This window comes from Aulonocara stuartgranti, assembly GCF_965226115.1.
Source record: "Aulonocara stuartgranti genome assembly, chromosome: 2".
Lineage (NCBI taxonomy): Eukaryota > Metazoa > Chordata > Actinopteri > Cichliformes > Cichlidae > Aulonocara > Aulonocara stuartgranti.
Genome location: NC_138940.1, coordinates 29,973,733 through 29,986,873, shown reverse-complemented (window position 1 = coordinate 29,986,873; position 13,141 = coordinate 29,973,733). Strand labels below are relative to the sequence as shown.

General features: G+C 37.2%; 1 protein-coding gene across 1 annotated transcript; it reads left to right on the top strand.

Moving 5' to 3' along the window:
- Nucleotides 1–3,439: 3,439 nt before the first annotated feature.
- Nucleotides 3,440–6,747, top strand: LOC309687466 (uncharacterized protein). The gene is made up of 6 exons (XM_082502462.1): nucleotides 3,440–3,623; nucleotides 4,679–4,993; nucleotides 5,162–5,419; nucleotides 5,519–5,668; nucleotides 5,797–5,910; nucleotides 6,266–6,747. The coding sequence occupies exons 1-6, from the start codon at nucleotides 3,575–3,577 to the stop codon at nucleotides 6,439–6,441; spliced, it is 1,062 nt and encodes a 353-aa protein (XP_082358588.1). The 5' UTR covers nucleotides 3,440–3,574; the 3' UTR covers nucleotides 6,442–6,747.
- Nucleotides 6,748–13,141: the final 6,394 nt, after the last annotated feature.

Sequence of the window (13,141 nt, the reverse complement as noted above, 5' to 3'; positions counted from 1 at the left end):
TGATGAGGCTAATTAATATTTATACTTTGACAGCTACTGAATGTGTCAATAGACTCTGTGAGAAGCAAAGTTGGGTGATTTTGACACCATCTATTGATATCATGTTACTGTAATCACATTGCAATTTTCATTACACTGTTATGACCCCTCATTTGTCTGTGAAGTCTAGGGGGCACAAGGGTGTAACACACAAGGGCAACAGCACAAGCCATACATAAGCCCATAAACGATGAGTCAAAGATTTATTTTACAATTTTACAAACAACTATTTACAATTAACTTAAGTAGGAGGAGAAAAGGAAGCAAATTCATCTTCAGGGTCTCCAAGGACAAAACAACAAACAAAAAATCCTCCTGGAAAGAAACGAACACACTAAACTCTAAAGTGAAACAAAAAAACACAAACAAAGAAAAACAAAACAGCAGAAAAGGTTTGCATGAATAAAAATAGTGAAGGAACCATCACTATCTACTGGCACGGATATCAGTGAAACTGAGACAGGGAAAGTGGATTCAGAAGGTTTGTCTTTTAGATGGGGATCTTCCCTAAAGTCACTGGAACAGTTTCAACATGTTAGTATAACACAGGCGTGTCTGCTTCCACCGTGCAGGTGTGTGGAGAGTCTGGTGTAATTTATGCTGCTTTTAACTTAACCCTGACCTGCAAATTTTGCTGAAAACAACTCTGTGTGGGTACCAACACTAGCACTTGTCAGCAGGTTGAAAAAAAAAAAAAAAACACTGAACAGTTTTCCTATCATATAGTGTTTTTATGTTACTTTGAGAAAAGAAGAGGCTCGGAACTGTGTGACAACATCAAGGACAAACACTTTTAGCAGCCCTCACACATTATGTCCAAACAGCAGCTCAGCAGGGATAAAACTGAGAGATATCTGCTTAGCCTTGTGAGCAGCAAACAGCAGGAAAGCAAGACCTTTACCCCAGTGTCTCTCAGTCTCAAGGCAGTATTTGTGCATCATGATCTTTAAAGTGTGATGCCAGATGTTTGTTTGAGGCTAGAGATTTTATTTTCGAAATACCTAAAGATTGCAGATCCACACAATCAACAATTACACACTCTAAAGACTCACCAACTGCAGAATGATAGGAACAGGTTGCACAAAGTGGTCACACTTACCAGCAATTTGACAAGTGCTACAGGTTTAGCTACATCAGTTTTAAGACCCAGCCAGAAAAACTGTTCCCAGCACTCAGCCAATGATGGAGGATGCGGTCATGTTTTTTTAACTTCTAAATGATCAGACTGTGAATGTTCATGGGCTAGCTGCAACACACCTTGGCTGTACCCCTTGGGAACTACCATCTGCCATACCACACCCTAGTCCTCATCTTGATTTTCCTGCTTTAACTTAGGCCCATTTGTGCATAAACAGGTCATCTTTCAAGAAGATGCCTTTTTTCTCACTTGTTGTTTCTGTTACTTTTATAAAATATTTAGCAAGTGTAGCATCAGCTTTCTTGGCTTTCCTCGGGGATCCATTGACATAAGTAATTAATGGAAGACTTACAGATGTAGCATTAACTGTGTTCTGATCACAGGCTGTGGACTCTGAAGGGCTGACTGGGGATAATTTATCCTCTGTCAGGTAAAGAGAGAAGCCCTTAACTTTTCTCTGACAGTGTTAGTGAGCTCACTGTGTGTTTCTAATTTTAGAGATAACTTAGATAACTGCTTGAAGAAAGCGTGAATAAATTAGTGCACTAATTGTGGTCTACCAAGTGATGCACAGCACTTCAGAAATATCTAGACACCAAATAAATACATTTGCTCTAAGTTTTTTTCACTTTTTTTCCAAGTGACCATGATAACATGAGAAACTTAAGTTAGCTTGAGAACAGGAACATTACAGTGAAAAAGCATGCTTAGAAAAGTGTGAATAGCACAGTGTGGCTGCACATATTTTATCACCTTGTACAATATGTGTACTTCCTTTGCATTGCTGTGAACCAGGGGTGTCAAACTCAAATACACAGTGGGCCAAAGTTCAAAACTGGAACAAAGTCGCGGGCTAACGTTAATATTTATTGAAATATATTTATTCCTCCAGATATAAGAATGAATCTTTTCTTATGGACTCAAACACATTTTGCTAAAAACTGAATATGGAACAAGCAAAGCTTAATACTAAACAATATATATATTAGCTGTATAATACCAGTAGGCCAGCTCTGATAGTAATTTGGTATTGCTTCGCGGGCCAAATGTAATTAGGCTGCGGGCCAAATTTGGCCCGCAGCCTAATTACAAGCATCTTCAGTAACAAAACATCGTGAAACTCGAGTCTTTAACTAAACAGAATGACATTGTGATAGGATCCGACACTGATTGTAATACATCTCAGTGCATCTGACCACTGTGAAGCCATCATATACAAACGGGTCAGTACAAGACGTCAACATAAGAGAGCTGACAAAATGTTAACCCTTTAAAAACTGAGCCATGAGATAAGTGCCAGAAAATTCTAAATGTTTGAAAGTTGAGAGTTTCAATTGCTTAAAAGTGTATTGTGCAATTTATTTAGGGCTTTCACAGGAAAAAAAATCACACAGATGATATAGAATTTTAGAAAAAACTAAAAAAAAACCTGTATGTATCAAATATGATATACTAGACAATAAGGGGTTCTCAGATTGATGACAGAATAATATCAATATTATTATTATCACTATGTTAACCAGTGTAAAAATGCCCAAATATAATTTAGCATGGACAGAGGGCATGGACAAAAGAAAGAAAAAAGAATCTCACATAACTAATTGTTGTCAGTGTTCATGGAAACAAAGGTGTAACTAGGCAATGAAAAGTTTGAAGCAGTATTATTATTCTGTTCCAGGAGAGAGTGCCATTATATGAAAGAACAGTTATTCCTCCAATGTTCAGGTTTTAAAATGAAATCATAAGAACTGAAATCCAACTTCATTGCAGTTGTTACAGTATATGGGTGACGTATTTTGGTGGATTATACATCTTGTTAAGATTTGTACAGTTATACTTCACATGCTAAAAATCTGAAATGACCCCTTGTTCAGCTTTAAAGATGAATGAATGAACCATTATTTAATTTCAAGAATACATTTTAGAACTGTATATTTTATTCAGTAATCTTAGATTTTAAACATGGAGTTAACTGCTATACTGCACAGTGTGTGTAAACACAAAATGTGCTGGTTGACCTGTTTGTCACGGGTTAGACATGTTTTTTTTTTTACAGTGTTTATAGATGAATAGATTATTTTTTATGGGCCAATTTATATTTTAGGCATGCTCAAAACATCACTTAGTAATAAATAATAAATGCTTCCCCTCCCTTCCTCGCAATCCATCACACATGAATCTTTTTTCTTGAAAGCTAAAAGAGGAAGGAAAACCGACACCACTTCCTTTTATCCCCTCAGTGCATGAATATACAAGTACAACTTCAAAACCGGACGCCAACGTTTTCACTCGCCTCTGAGGCTGCTTACTAACAATTTGGAGTCCGTTCAGAGCACCACACCCACCTTTGTTTTTGATGGAAAAGCTGCTGACTTGATCAACACAGGCTGAACAGACATGGAAGCTGCAGTTGGACTGTTGCTGGTGTTGCTTGGAGTCTCTCATGGTGAGTAACTTATTTTTGTCATGTCGTCTCTACTTATTAATTTCATAATCAATAATATGTTTCCTGCCATGATTAAAAAGGAGAGAGAGAGAAGAAAGAGCTATATTTAGCTAAAGATATTTTGTTCAACATATGTTGAACACAAACTATAGATCCTGTCGTACTATCGATCCAATACCAATAACAGTGCTGGTATCAATACTATTGATATTTGTGACAAAACATACTAATTTGAGTGCCCTGTTAACGAAGGCTATACCTTCATTAACAGGCCATATAGGCTATAGCAATAAAAATGAAGTAAGACTATGATGGTATAACAATAAGGCAACATGTTTCATCAACAAAACCCTAAAGCTACAGCAGCTAAATCATGCGAAAATGCAGTGTGAATGCCGTGTAGTGGAATCTGAAAACAGCAGAAGAAGGAGAGCCATCTGTTGAAAAAAGGTGTAGAAGCTGAACTCTGCTTTATTTGAAAGACTATACTGAAGAGTGTCAAGAAATCAGCCCATTTTGCTGACAGGAACCACATTATCAGTGTGATCACCAGTTTTGCTTGCCGGGCTGAGCCATGTTTTAGCTCGGTGAGATGAGCAGCCGTTCTCAGACCAGACCATGGGACAGATGCTGCACATCTTCCCTGCTTACATGTAATCTGCTTTCTTGACACTCTTCAGTGTAGTCTTTCAAATAAAGCAGAGTTCAGCTTCTATACCTGTTTTCAACAGATAGCTCTCCTTCTTCTGCTGTTTTCAGATTCCACTACACGGCATTCACACTACATTTTCGCAGGAAGTGCAACTTTTTCTAGTTGTATAATTTGAATTTGTAATTTTCTAGTTTTAGTTTGTAACTGTTCATCAGCACAGGGAAAATAGTGCTGCTAGCTGAACCTTAACTGTGATTCACAGACCTGTATAATGTTCATCTGTGACAGACAGTGGGCACAAAACCGTCATTTTTGGTTTAGGTAGACATTTGCAGATTTTGCCAAACTCAAATTTGTAACTTAAAAACAAACAAACCAACTGTGTATCCTTTTTTGTTTGCAGGTGTGGAAACTCACTGTGATGGCAGATGGGATGGAGCTCAGTGTTATGGACCTTTGGGAGGAACTGTGAAAATCCAGCTGATGGACAACACTTCAGAAATTAATAAATACAATTTGTTAAAAAATACATTAAAAATATTAAATGTAAGAAATAATAAGGTTACTTCTAATTCTATAAGAGTGGATCTTTTTCCCAGTAGAGGAACATTTAGGATCAATAACCTGAGCAGCTCAGACAGTGGTAATTATACCCTTCAAACCTTTGACTCAGATGGAAGATCATCAGGCGGGTGGACTTTACAGTTGTTCATTCAAGGTAAATGTTGGGAAATTAAGCCATTAATAGATTTTTGGTAATCCATATAATACATCTCACAAAATTTCAGATACATGTGTTTTTTGCGTTCCCTGTTTTTCATTAGAGACTATAAAGAATGACCAAATACTATTTTAAAAAACTGATCTGTGTGTGTGTTTCTCTCAGCTCCTGTGTCCTCTGTGGTGCTGCTCTCTGAGTGTCTGTCCCAGGGAGAGATGAGGGTGTCCTGCTCCTCTGAGGGAGGGGACAGTCCTCAGTACAGCTGGACTCTGGATGGACGCACACTGACAGATGCTGAGCTCCTTTCTGGAAATAATGAGACTAACATCATCACTCTGAAACAGCACGTGTCAGGACATCTGGTCTGCTCAGTCAGTAATAATGTCAGTAATGTCTCCAAAGAGGAGAGAATATCGACCTGTGGTGAGTGAGAATATAAATAATCTGATATATATATGATAATTACTAATTCATTAATTAATACAGTAACTTTGCATGAATTATGTGTTTTATTGCTCATAGGCTTTATTTTCATTAACTGTACTTCAGTCAATGGGACACAGATATCACGGTGGGTGTATAAAGCTAATAACACCCTGTGTACTCCACCAAAACAGACTTCTGTGGGTAAGGATTATGGAACTACCATCAGTGATGAGCCATGGTACATTAGTAAGTAAAAAGTAACTTCAGATCCATTGATGTAATTTTCTCCTTTGCTCATTCTCTGTCTTGATAAAAAACCAACATGTTTTCTGATTCAACCTGCTATCTGTTTGTGCCTTTTATTTTTGAAACAGGAAATTTGCCACTGATCGGTAGTGTTCTCTCAGCGCTGGTAATTTTCTTGGTTGTTGGTGTAGTAGTCATATGTGCTTTGAGGAAAAAGCAAAACAGCAAACCTACAAAAAAGGGTACACTTTATTTCATCACTTATTTTGCTCAGATTGCTTTTTTGTTTTTTAGGATATACGGAATAGTAAGCTTTTTAAATACATTTTTGATTTCTTGTCAAGAGTTTATTGATAACTCTGTCATATATCAGTTAAATATGCAGATACTGCTATCCTGCTACAATTAACACAAAAACCTGTGAAACAGCTCTGTCTAAACAAAGCAAAATCCACAAACTATAAACTCTAAAGCTCGCTAAAGAACCCATGTCATATTTTGTGTGACTCATTTTATGTTATCTACTGTCTTTGTATTCCTTTAATCATTCACTTATTTTAATACTATATTTGAACCATCCCTTTTGCTACTTTGCAGAGGAAGAAGATGACCAGGAAGTCTTTGCTGATGTCAAGTTTGTCAAAAGGCAGGCAAACCAAGCTGAGAAAAAAGCTGCTGTGGAGTACGGCCAAGTAAAGTCTGCAAAGCGACCTCGGAGGCCTGAACCAGCAGGAACTGATTGTGTGTATGCTAACGTCCATAAAGTCAGGTGAAGAAGTGCTCAGTGCTTTTGGACAGACAGCTCCACTGAAAGTAGCTGGAGTGAGGAGCTGATGTTAAGATGCCTAAAGGTCCTTCATTTAATGTAAATTCCCCGTATAAAATACAAACCATAGCTTATAAGGTTTAATGTATTGGACTATTTAACTGTCACTTTTGTAATATATCAGGTCATTAACACAACTATTGTTACATGACCTCTTGATTTAATTACAAACACTGAGTGTTTTCTGCATCTGTACTCTGTGGAAGCCTTTGACTAGTTCTTCACTTGGTAAAGGTTCGACCAACATGTAAATGGAAACATGATAAAGAGAAAGCATTTTAACATTTATGAAAATATGACTGTAAATAAAGCGTCTTTTGTACCACACTTGTTATGTGAACAAAAATGTAGCTTTTCATATATTTTGGTTTTTGCACAGATACACTATAACAGTGTAATTGTAGAATATAAATGGGATATACCCCTGAGAGTGAGTACATAGTAGTGGTGGACAAGCAGAAGAGAAAGACTGTAGTGACAGATGTGGCTATACCAAGTGATAGCAACATCTGGAAGAAGGAACACAAGAAGCTTGAGAAATACCTAGGGGTGAGAGGGAAGCTAGAGAAGATTTGGAAGGTTAGGCCAGCAGTGGTCCCAGTGGTAATCAAAACACTTGAGGCTGTGACTCCCAAAATGGGCAAGCAGCTCAGAGATTCCATGAACAACATCCGAGATCTGTGTCCAGAAGAGCACAGTCCCAGGAACAACAAAGATCAGATCATCAAACAAATTTAAATAAAAGACAATGATAAGACAAATAAACAGAAAATGGGAGGATAAAATCCAAACCTACATAGCCCTGTGTGAAAAACTTGTGGGACATTTAGAGACCTATTAAGATCTATTAAGATGGTGGTTTATAGCAGTTGACACATGGCTGTGGGTATTAGGGTGTAGAGTCCGCTTGCCTGATATGTGTCCACTTGAACAAAAGCTTTTAGTGATATATTCACCACTAGCTGTCCTTCTCAGGTTATTGATCCTAATTATTGCATTAGTGGGACCACAAACCTGTTTCTGTGTTATAAAGTAGAACCTTATTCTTTTTTCCAGTGAGTACTTTTGATTGATCGTTTAACAGCTAGAATCTAAATATGCTATCTAAATAAAATGTTATCCATCACTTAAATTGCCACAGATCACCCCAAAGCTTCATAGTGCACCCTGCCTTCACAAAAGGTTTCCTCATCTGCAAATAGAAAAAGAGCAAGCATCACCATTTCGAGTTATCAGTCCCAACCAGAAGGACTCTGACCACAATTTGTAAATGTTAACCAAAAACAGAAAAAAGCATTTGGTTGCACCCATCTGTCTTAGTCCATGGTATGCAAAAGTGCTTCATGCAAGTCTGTGTCTGAAACACATTTAGGGTTCAGCTAACAACACTAAAGAACAACTAAATATTATAACTGGGGAAAAAAAGTCAATTAAATTAATTCAGTTTTATTTACCTGTTTAGCTTCATGTGACGGCATCATGGCCTGCTGTGTCACCACCAATAATACAACTTACACTACTAATGAAAAAGAGACACTGTAGGGTCACTGTTCCTATCTTCAACCAACAAAAGAATATCATCTAACTAGTAATCCCCTCACACACACTCCTCCTCAGGGTCTTGTCCTGTCTTCTTTTAGGGCATGATGCAGTGGATCAGCCCTCTCCTGTTTGTTATGGTGGGGACTCGGAATTCTTCACAGGTTTTAAACATGTATTAATGTGAAGCATTGTATTTGCTTACTTAGAACAATCTGAAGGGAGGGGGGGGGGGGGGGGGGGGGGGGTGAAAAAGTGACAACTGCTTTTGACATGGCCAACATTACCATGTGACCTACTTTTGTTTCTGTTCACTTAGTGGGAAACTCCCAAACACCCACTCATAAACTCTCACACAAACATACACATGAACACAAAAATACTCCCCACCGGAAAGTAAGCATACATTTCAGCCTTGTTATCAAAAAGCGGGTGCATGAAGTTTCCCTTCCTGATTCACTGGATGTTGTAGCTTAAAGATATTTATTATTCAGTAAAACGTCTAGTTTTAAAAAGTGCACATATTTTAACAAAAATGATAATGATAAATTTAGGTTTTGCTTCAGAGAAGGAAAAGAGTGAAAGCATGAGTTTTAGACCAGTGTCAAAAGTTGAGTCTGCTTCACATTGCTGCAGGTGCTGTAGCACCCCCTGGTGCAAAAGGCAGATATCACAGCTGCCATAGTGCCATAATGCTGTCTAGTTCCTTGCATCCATCCATCTTTTTCATTACTGCCATCTTGTGGCCACAATCAGGTATTGTTGCTGAAAGCGACCTTGACCTCTAGGTAAAGGTAACATCTCCAGTAATCTGAAACTCTAATGAATGCGATAACTCGAGAAGGTGGCCACCATTCTTTTTAAATTATTAATTTTTTATTGAGGAAAAGAAAGTTACCCAAACTTACCCACTCCTATCTGAAAAAGTAATTACTTCATAACTTTAACAAGTGGTTGTGTGACCCTTAGCAGCAAGAACTGTGAAGCGAGCATCTTAATTGGATTTACGTGTGAACTTTGACTAAGGTCACTTCAAAGCCTTAATTAAAAAAAAAAAAAATATATATATATATATATATATATATATATATTAAAAATATTTATTTATTGAGCCATTCAGAGGTGGACTTGTCGTATTTCTGAGCATGTCCTGAAATTCTTCTTGATGATTTTCTGGTAGAGCTCCTCAGAAATACCTAGATACCAATTGTTAAAGAATTCATTAAATATACTGGATGTGAGAGAGAAAGGGGTATTTCTAACTCCACATCACATAGATCTCTCCTTTCTCAATGCAATGGAAGATTTAAGATCAAGAAAGTGAACAGGAATGACAGCGGTAATCATAGCCTTTAAACTTTTGATTCAAGTGGAACATCATCAAGGAAATGGACTTTACAGTTGTTAATTCAAGGTAATTCTTGTTGGTTTAGAATGAATAAGAAGTTTTTAGTTTATATAATTTTTTCAAGTTTTATGGATATCATGTTTTGTTATTATGGTATTTCCCATTTAAAAGCTTAGCAACTGACTAACTGAACTCTACATACAAATTAAGAAATAGTGACAATGTTGTTTTCTCCAACATTGTCATCAGTCATGATTCCACTCCTGTAGTTTTCATTTTTTTAAAACAAACAAACATGTAGTGTTTGTTTTAGACTGAACTGGAGAGTTTGTGTGACTTATTTTTTTTAGTTAGTTAATAAATTAGTTATGAATGACGTTCATTGTTAGTGTAACTTTGTGAGTGAATTGTGGTTGTAGTGACTGTGTAATAAGGTTCTTTATAGTATAATACAAAGTAGGTCTCTTTTTATTCCCAGTAATGGAAGATTTAGGATCAATAACCTGAGCAGGAATGATAGTGGTAAATATACCCTTCAAACCTTTGATTTAGATGGTAAATGGAAAAGAAACAGGCAAGCAGTCTTTACAGTTGTTCATTCAAGGTAAGGTAAGGAATGAGTTCAAGAACTTGATAGAAATTTAACATGGTTTTGAAAATCTTTATGATTTAACTCACAAAAATACAGTATAACACCCTTTAATCAAACTACCTGCAGCGATGGCACATGGCACAATAGTAAGTGAAAACTAACTCCAGTAAATTGGATTCATTTACATCACTTTGTGGCGGAGGTGTGGTCCCGGGCTCGGGCTGCAGGGAAGGAGTGGTGCAGTGAGCTCAATGGGGCGGTGCTGGCAGGTGGCAGGTGAGAACACAAGTGATGGCGTTTGGTCTGATGACGGTTTTCCTTCCCCTTTTTAGTGAGATGGGAGAGGAGCGGAGGGGAAGCTGGCAACAGCTGAGACCGGAGCTGTCCAGACTGTGGACTGTCACAACAAACGAAAACTCAAAATAAACATGTCATCTGGCTATAAAGAACTGTGTGTGTGTGAAGTGCATTTCACACACTTTCTTCTTTCTTACCATGAGAAGTAAGTGAAAACTCACAGCTCTGCCTAACATGTGATTTTGGTGTCTCTGAACAGATAATTCCTTGCTTGTATGTGGTTTGAGAGCAGTTGTGGTCATTCTCTTGTTAATTGGTATTTACATCTACTTCGCTTGGAGGAAAAAGAAAAATGAAAAAGCTGAAGTCTCTGCTGTCCCGCAAACAAGAGGAGATCCAGAGGACTCTGTTCTGATGATTGAAATGAGTTCTGCAACTTACACCAACACCTAGTTTCACCTTTTATCAACTGAAATTTGACAAAACAACACATTTTTGTTTATATTCTTGGCAAATTATGTTCCTCACTTAAGCACCTCATGCTGAATTAAGCTGTGAGGGTTTTCTGCATTTTTATTTGTGGAAGCTTTGATTACAAAGGTTGTGAATGTAATCTGAACTTGGTAAAGGTGGAATCAGTCAAGTCAATTTTTTAATTCAAACATCTGAAACATTTAGTTTCACTAAGCTTTAAACAAGGATTTTTGTCTTAGAAGATTCGGGCGATTTGATTTTGTTTTTGTTTTTTTAAAGAGGAGGATGGCCTGAGACATTTTACTCAACTTCAGAACAGGAACATTAATGTGAAAATCTATGAAGTTCAGACACATGTGAGTCAACAGCATAGTGTGAATGTAATTTATCACCATGTGTAGTGTTGCCATGAAACAACATTAAAACCATAAACTTCAAAAACGAAAGACTAGAGTAAAATCACATGATGTTAACCTTTAAGTTAACTTTTGAACTCTTAATAATCTCATTATTACAAAATTTACCTTTTCTGGTAAAACATTAAATATTTGCTAAATTATGTTTGATCAATTTCATCTGTTTACAGAAATCCAAAAGAAGTGATAAAAGATTAGAAGCGTCTTTACTGAATTCTCTTATTTCTTCAGGTGAATTTTTAAAGTGGACCATCTGAAAAATGTAACGTCACCAAGCTGATTGAATGGACAGTACACAACAGAGGTAAAGAAGAGAGTGCAGGTAGGGTGGAGTGGGTGGAGACAAGTGTCAGGGAAGATTTGTGACACAAGAATACAAGATACCACCGGTTTACAAGATGCAAGTGAGACCTGCTTTGATTTATAGTTTGGAGATGGAGGCAAGAGTCAGAGCTTGAGGTAGCAAAGTTGAATGTGTCAGGATGTTCATTGGAGTGACCTGGATGGACATAATCAGAAATAAGTATGTGGAAGCAAGAAGGAGGAGGAAACTGAAAAGGCAACAAAATGGTACTGACAACGCCACTTGGGGGTGGAGTTACACGCCAGGAAATACGACATTAACTAGTGCAAAGTTTCACCAGTTACAAAGGCACTCATGCTCGTTACTGACGAGGCAGAGGCGTGACCAATCAATTTCAATAAGTTTATTAAACAAACTAACTGAAGATAATATGGAGCTGCACCAAAGAAAACAGAAAATTAGGTGACAGGACTTAGAACACCACAAGGCATTTAATTAAAACACTTTATTACCAGGCATTGCTTAAAAACAACAAGATTCACTGTCACTGTCTTACTCTAGTTAAAATAGCAGCTGAACAAAATAACTAATCAATAGGGTTAAAGGCAGGCCACTTAGAGAAACAACCTACAGAGCGGCAGTGCTACCAGTTGCTCACTCGTGATGTCACACTGCAGCTCAAGGGGTGCTTTTTACTCATATCCTGATGTTTACACTGACATGCATAAGAGGGAACTTCATCAAACACGCCTAGGCTGCCAAACAAGCAGCTGTCTCTCTACTAAAACAAAAGAAATTAAAAATAGTCTAAAAAACAAGTTCTAAAGAAACGAGGAACAACTCAGTGAACAATATGAAAGCAGAAGTTTCTCTCTCTCTCTCTCTCTCTTGCTCTCTCTCTCTTGCTCTCTATCACATTTTACAAGCTGCTGTTATTAATAAAAACAATAATAAGAACGAAACCTCTGCTGTGCCAAGTGTTCATAGTCTACACTTAAATATAGACGAGCGGAATATAACCAGAAGAATAATGGACTGGCTGTTCTTGGTAAAAGATGCATGTGTACCTTTGGTTTTGTATGGTGACCGTTTCTCTTGTTTCACTTCCTTCTACATACAATGACAATCTGTTCTTTTATGGTGAAACACAACACTTAACCTCTATTTATGATAACATTTCAAAACCACTGAGTAACACGGGCATCATAAATGTCTGTGAATGTGTTTCAAGGTTTGATGAAATCTGTTATTAAGATGTATTAAATTAAACATGTCTGGCTTTATTATACACTCTGTTTTATGCCATCCCCATTAAACTTGCTTCCGCGTGCAAATAAACATATTTTAGTTGTCAGTGTAATTTAGCTGTAAATATTACAACTGTCAATGAAACGGCATTATTATTAGTTGGACAATAAAATTACATGATTAGTTTGGGGCTGTTGAATTAAATTTAAATTAAACTTTTCTCTTTTCTTTCTCTGCAGTTAAATTCTGGTCACATCCTGTCTGGTCTGAGTTCATACATACTTATCTGAAGCTGATCAGTATTGACAAGCAATGAAATTTATTGGCAACTGCTTTTAGTAATTAACACAAAAAAATTCTGAAGTAGCCACATCCTGCTTGGTCTAAATGTATATGTTTTGATCTGAAGGTTTCTCATCAACAGGAAAC